Source organism: Mus pahari, chromosome 5 (assembly GCF_900095145.1).
Source record: "Mus pahari chromosome 5, PAHARI_EIJ_v1.1, whole genome shotgun sequence".
Lineage (NCBI taxonomy): Eukaryota > Metazoa > Chordata > Mammalia > Rodentia > Muridae > Mus > Mus pahari.
In genome coordinates this window covers 30152596-30158759 of record NC_034594.1, presented here as the reverse complement: position 1 = coordinate 30158759, position 6164 = coordinate 30152596, and the positions used below count along the sequence as shown (strand labels likewise).

General features: G+C 38.0%; 1 protein-coding gene across 1 annotated transcript; it reads right to left on the bottom strand.

Moving 5' to 3' along the window:
- Nucleotides 1–2778: 2778 nt before the first annotated feature.
- On the bottom strand, nt 2779–2934 carry LOC110321174 (mitochondrial import receptor subunit TOM5 homolog). Its single transcript, XM_021197275.1, has one exon. The coding sequence runs from the start codon at nt 2932–2934 to the stop codon at nt 2779–2781; it is 156 nt and encodes a 51-aa protein (XP_021052934.1).
- Nucleotides 2935–6164: the final 3230 nt, after the last annotated feature.

Sequence of the window (6164 nt, the reverse complement as noted above, 5' to 3'; positions counted from 1 at the left end):
AGAAAGAAGCCTGAGTGGATAACTTCATGGCTGTAATACATAGTTAATTGTAAACTTCACCCCTGGGTCTTAGCCTACAATCTAAATAACATATGGGGATACTGATTTACACATTATTAAGTGGCTCTAAGTTTCAGAGGAGCTTTTTTCTAGGCCTGGAATCTACATCTCATCCTCACTATGGACTATAGTATGCTGGCCTGATGCTGCTTGTACTCTAATGATAATATTGGTTCCTCAAGACTGGTTGTCCCAGAGACAAGAGATTCTACATCTTGACAATATGCGACCTTGTCCACAGATTATTTCTGATTGGTAAACAAAGATGTTAACAGCCAATAGCTGGGCAGAAGAGACCTAGGTGAGGTTTAGGATTCTTGGACTGGGTGGGTCCAAGGTGAACCACAAGAGGAAAAAGAAGGTGAATGAAGAGAAAGAAATCACTGTGGGTTAGGAGTCATGAAAACATGACCCTGAGTGCTGGCCAATTTGAGTTAAGGGTATCAAGTTTCTGCAGGATTAAATGTATCTTCTCCCACTAAGACCAGACTAGGCAGTCTTTTCTTATGTTTGTGCAGTAGCAGAGGCATGGATCAGCCCACATGTACTCTTTGGTTGGTGGCTTATTATTCTCTGGGAGCTCTGAGGGCTCTGGATAGTTGATATTATTTTTCTTCCAATGCGGTTGTAATCCTTTTTCAGTTCCTTTAATCTTTTTGTTAACTCTTCTGTAGGGGTTCCTGACCTTAATCTAATGATTAGCTGTAAATATCTGCATTTGACTCAGTCAGCTGCTGGTAGAGTCACTCAGAGGTCAGTCATGCTAGTCTCCTTTCTGAAAGCACAACATAACACACATTATAATGTCAGGGTTTGGGGCTTATGTACAGGATGGATCCCAAGTTGGGCCAGTCACAGCTCTGTTTTTGTCCCTGTTTTTCCTTTAGACAGAATTTTTTAAGATGCATCCACCTTTTGGTTTTCCTTCTTCTTAGGTTTCATATTTTCTGTGAATTGAATCTTGGGTATTCCAAACTTTATGGGCTAATATCCACTGATAGGTGAATATATCCCGTGTGTGTGTTCTTTTGAGACTGAGTTACCTCACTCAGGATGATATTTTCAAGTTCCATCCATTTTCCTGTAAATTTCATGAAATCATTGTTTTATAATAGCTGAGTAGTATTCCATTGCATAAATGTACCACATTTTCTGTATCCATTCCTCTGTTGAGGGACATCTGGGTTGTTTTTAGCTTCTGGTTATTATAAATACTCACAGGAGGAAATACGGAGACAAAGTGTGGAGCAGAGACTGAAGGAAAGGCCATCCTTAGACTGCCCCACCTGGGGATCCATCCCATATACAGACACCAAACCCAGATGCTATCATGGATGCATGTAAGTACTTGCTGATGAAAGCCTGATATGGCTGTCTGTCTCCTGAGAGGCCCTTCCAACGCCTTGCAAATACAGAGGTGGATGCTCAGAGCCAACTATTTGACTGAGCACAGGGGACCCTGATGGAGGAGTTGGAAAAGGGACTGAAGGAGCTGAGGGGATTTGTAGTCCCATGGAGGGAGCAAAAGTGTCAAAAGGCCAGACCCCCTGGAGCTCCTGGAGCCTGGATCATCAATCAAAGAATACACAAGGAGGGAACCATAGCTCCGGCTGCATATGTGACAGAGGATGGTCTTGTTGGACTTCAGTGTGAGGAGAGGCCTTTGGGTCTGAGGGTGTTCAATGCCCCATTGTACCAGAATGCCAGGGTGTGAAGATTGGAGTGGGTGGGTGGGGGAGCACCCTCGTAGGGGCAGGGAGAGGGAGGACGGGAAAGGGGGCTTCTTAAGAGGAGACCTGGTAAGGGGAAAACATTGGAAATGTAAATAAAGAAAATGGAAAATGTCCAAATATATCTATATAAATATATCTATATATCTATATAAACTATATATATCCTTTGAAAAAAGAATTTAAAGATGGATAGGTGCCTCCTGTCTCAAATGAAGATCATCTCTATCTACTGGAGGTGGTCTCTTCAGGTTCCATCTCCCCACTGTTGGGAATATTGACTAAGATCATCTTCACTGAGTCCTGGGAGCCTCTAACACCCCAGACATCTGGGACTTTCTAGAGGTTTCCCCAGCTCCTGCACCACACTGGGAAAAGTAGATTCTAGTAACATAAATGGTAGATATCTGCCCAACTGTAGTACTGATTAAGGCTTATTGTAAATATAAAGATCTTTTATCCAGGAAGTAAATGTTCAAAGGTCAGGTAGAAACCCTGGATTGGGATTAAAAATTGGAAAATTATGGACTGTCTCATTTTATCTTTCAGCATGACATTGTCTTACCCATTACACCCATTTCTTTTTTTTTTCTTCATCAGAATGTTTATTTAAAATATAGACTGCTTAAATGTCATTGTGGGTGTATGCTGACTTCCAAACAGACTTCACAAATAACACTTGGAACAGAAGTGGTAAACAGAAATGACTCCCCTTAGAGCCTGACATTATTTATCCTTCCATCAACACTCACAGGGGTGGAGTTCATGGGCCTAAGGGCACCATGAACACAAGACATCTTTTTGTACTTCCCAAGTAGCTTTATATTTCAACTATGGAGGTCAATTCTCAAAGCCCAACTTGTTTTCAACAAGTAGTTTTTATGTCCATTTAATCAGTCTTACACCTTTCTGGGCCAACTCATCTGCAGACAGGAAAAGAAACCATCACCAGGTTCTTCATGCCATGCATCCACATGATTCCCAGTCCTCAGATGCTATCCAGCTTCTCTAAGATATATGGAGTGACTTGCAGCAGGGCCATGTAGATGAGGAACTTCCGAATGGAGGAGAACACATCCTCATGCATCTTCTGCTTCATCTCTACCCAGTCCAACTTTGGCATAAGATCCTCGATCTGGAACATTGCAGTGGCTCTGCCTCCAAAGCTTGCAAGAGTGGCAACCTGCTCTCCTCCAGAGACCACCCTGTACACCATCTGACCTCATTGTACCGATTTCTAAAAGATAAAACTGATTCACTTGAGAATTTAGGTAACCTATCAAAGTTCAGATGATAATGGTGCCAGAAAATGAAGCAAGAAATGGGAGAGAGATGCCATGGCATGAAGAATGTATTAAAAAAAAAAAAAAAAAAAAAAAAGGAGGCTTCCAGGGATATGGGAGAGCAAGAGGGAACCAAGAAGAAACTTTGAAAATTATACCATTCAGCTCTGGTCCAATGCTATAGGTGTCAAAGGCATAATTACAGTGATTTTGTCAGGATTATACTTTGATCACAGGGTATATCACAGGAGTACTTTTATGTGGCTGACATCCAGAGTCCAGAGGACAAAATCTGCTTCAGATATCATGAATCAGGCTGTGTTAAAAGCTGATCAACCTTAATTTAAAACTACGGTTGTTATTATGGCTCACTAAATAAAAATTCATGTGACTATAACAGACCCATGTAAATGTTTCATTAGCCACTTACACATTTCAATATGCAGGAAGGGAACCTCATTGTTTAGAGAAAAAAAATTAATAAATTTTCTGGGAGGATACCTAATCATTACCTACCAAGCTAAAAGTCAATGCTTTCAAAATTGGCCACGGGGATTTTTTTTTTTAATCTAGACTCATTAAAGCAGTTGTAGGGTGTTAGAAACAAAGTTTTATCATCTAAATATACATAGCCACAGAAAGGTTCTAGAAACATGATCATATTAGCCATTCATCATATATTAAGCAAAATAGAAAAAGTAAAGATTACCATGAACTCACATATTGTGGTGGTTATTTATTAACTTGATGGGATTTAGAATCACCATGGAAAATAACCCTCTAGGATATGTCTGAAAGGGAGTTTCTAATTTGAGTTATCTGATATGAAAGATGTATCCTAAACCTGAATGGTAGCATTTTCTTGGTTAGGATTCATAACAGAAAGTAAAAGAGGAAGGATGCTGAGCAGAAATGACCTCTCTCTGCTTCATTTGAAGACACAATGTCACAAGCTGTCTGGGTTACTTCCCTATTCTTATGGATAAGACTTTTAAGCTGTGAGCTGAAACAAAGCCTTAGCTCTGAAGTTGCTTTCTTCAAATATGTTGTCACTGTAGCAGACAAAGTAACACATCGAGGTTTCTACACTTACTGTATTGTGTGCTTTTAGAATAGGGCTCAGATATCTTTCTTAACTAAACATATTTTTACCATATCTATACCACTTTTTATCAAAGTAGATTTATACAAAGATATTATGCATGAGAGGATGTGACTAACCCTGAGAATCTAATCAAGTTGGCTGTGTGACTTTTAAGATGATGAGACTCTATAATGAATTTACACAAATGAAAATACATATTTTATGTACTTACTTTATCTATGTTTATATTTTTCATATTTGCATAGAACATTATATAGATATTTGTTAGTTTAATTTGAGAGAAAATGTCATTTAATTCTGAGGTTTCCCTATTTTTTATTCAGATGATTAAAGAAAATGGGGACTTAAAATAACCTTCTATAACTCTGCATTAATTTGTTTATTTCCACTAGTATGGGTTTCAGAGTTTGTCACATGCAGGCTTAGTATTATGATATGTTTCTGATTAGAAATGCTCTCCTTCGTCTTTTCTGATTAGTTTCAGTTTGAAGTCTGTTTGATCAGAAATTAGAATGGCAGTATCTGTTTGTTGAAGTGGAAATTTCTGGCTTCTTTAATAACTAACTCAGTTGTGTATGTGATGTTTCTCTGGAAGTTGTCTTCTGAGAGGACATGTGACGTTTTACTGAATACAGAGGAAAAGATGAGTGATCATTAGAAAGAGTACAGACAAGACCCCACAGACAGTGAGAGGATTTAGTATTGCTATGCCCCTTAATGCTTAGCTTCACTAGTCTTCACTTCACAGAGAGAAGTACCCCAAAGAACTCCTTGAGGTACTCCTGCTGAGTCTGTCCACTTCTGCTGACCTATGGTGATTCTGATTCGGTAGAGCCTTCCCCATTCTGTTGGACTGAGCCCACCCTACTGATTCACGTTTGGTGTTTGTTATTGAATTGGACCTCTGGTATCCTGACAATAAAAACTGAAATTGCCCCAAACAACTACTTCTAAACACTTCCAAAGCAGCCTTTTCCTATTAATCTTCTTTTGCCCTTCTTTTTTTCTAATTTCCTCTTTTTCTTTTCTTTTTTTTTTATTTTCTCTCCTTTTCTTTTTTTACTGTTCATATTCTTTTTTCTTTTTTATTAGATATTTTCTTTATTTACATTTCAAATGTTATCACATTTCCTGGTTTCCCCTATGAAAACTCCTTATCCTTCCTCTGGTTGGTGGGTTAGAAGAGATATTGAAGCAGTTTCAAACCCCAAATAAAGTACATTTAAAAATCTAAGTCTACAGCTTGCTTCTTGAGTCTGTCTGCATGGAATACATATGTCAATCTTTTCAGTCTAGGGTGGTTCATATCTTTAAAGCTGAGTTTCTTATAGACAACAGATAGAAGGAATTTGGTTTTTTATCAGTCTCTGTTATTTGATTGGACAATTGAAGTCATTAATATTTAGTGATATTATTAATAGTTGAATGCAGACTGCTGTCATTTTTCATGTTTGCTGATTTGTACCTGTAGATTCTTTGTGTTACATACTAGCTTCATTTATTTTCTTTCTAGGGCCTCTTGGCTGTTCTTGATCCTCTTTTATATTCAAAGTGTCACTTCTAATTGCTTAGCATTTTGTTGATGTTTTAATTTTCATTTTCAATATGGATTCATTCCTTTTTAGGTTTTATGGATCATGCATACTTTTTCTTTATAATTGAACTATAGAAGCTTATACTACTGTGTACAATAATCAAAAATAGCCTTTGTGATTTTTTTGGTCCAGGGTCGTCTTCTGGCTTTCAGTTTCCATTGAGAAATCAGTTGCTATTCTGATGGATTTTTCCATTATATGTGATCGGTATTTGATTAGGAGATATACAGGGCTGTGAGTTTTTTGTTTGCATTTTTCTGTTTTGTTTTGTTTTGTTTTGTTTTGTTTTGTTTTGTTTTTTTTTTTTTTTTTTTGGTTTTTCGAGATAGGGTTTCTCTGTTTAGCCCTGGCTGTCCTGGAACTCACTTTGTAGACCAGGCTGGCCTCAAAC

Coding starts and splice junctions, on each gene's coding strand:
- LOC110321174 (XM_021197275.1), bottom strand. CDS start 2,934: ATGTTCCAGATCGAGGATCTTATGCCAAAGTTGGACTGGGTAGAGATG.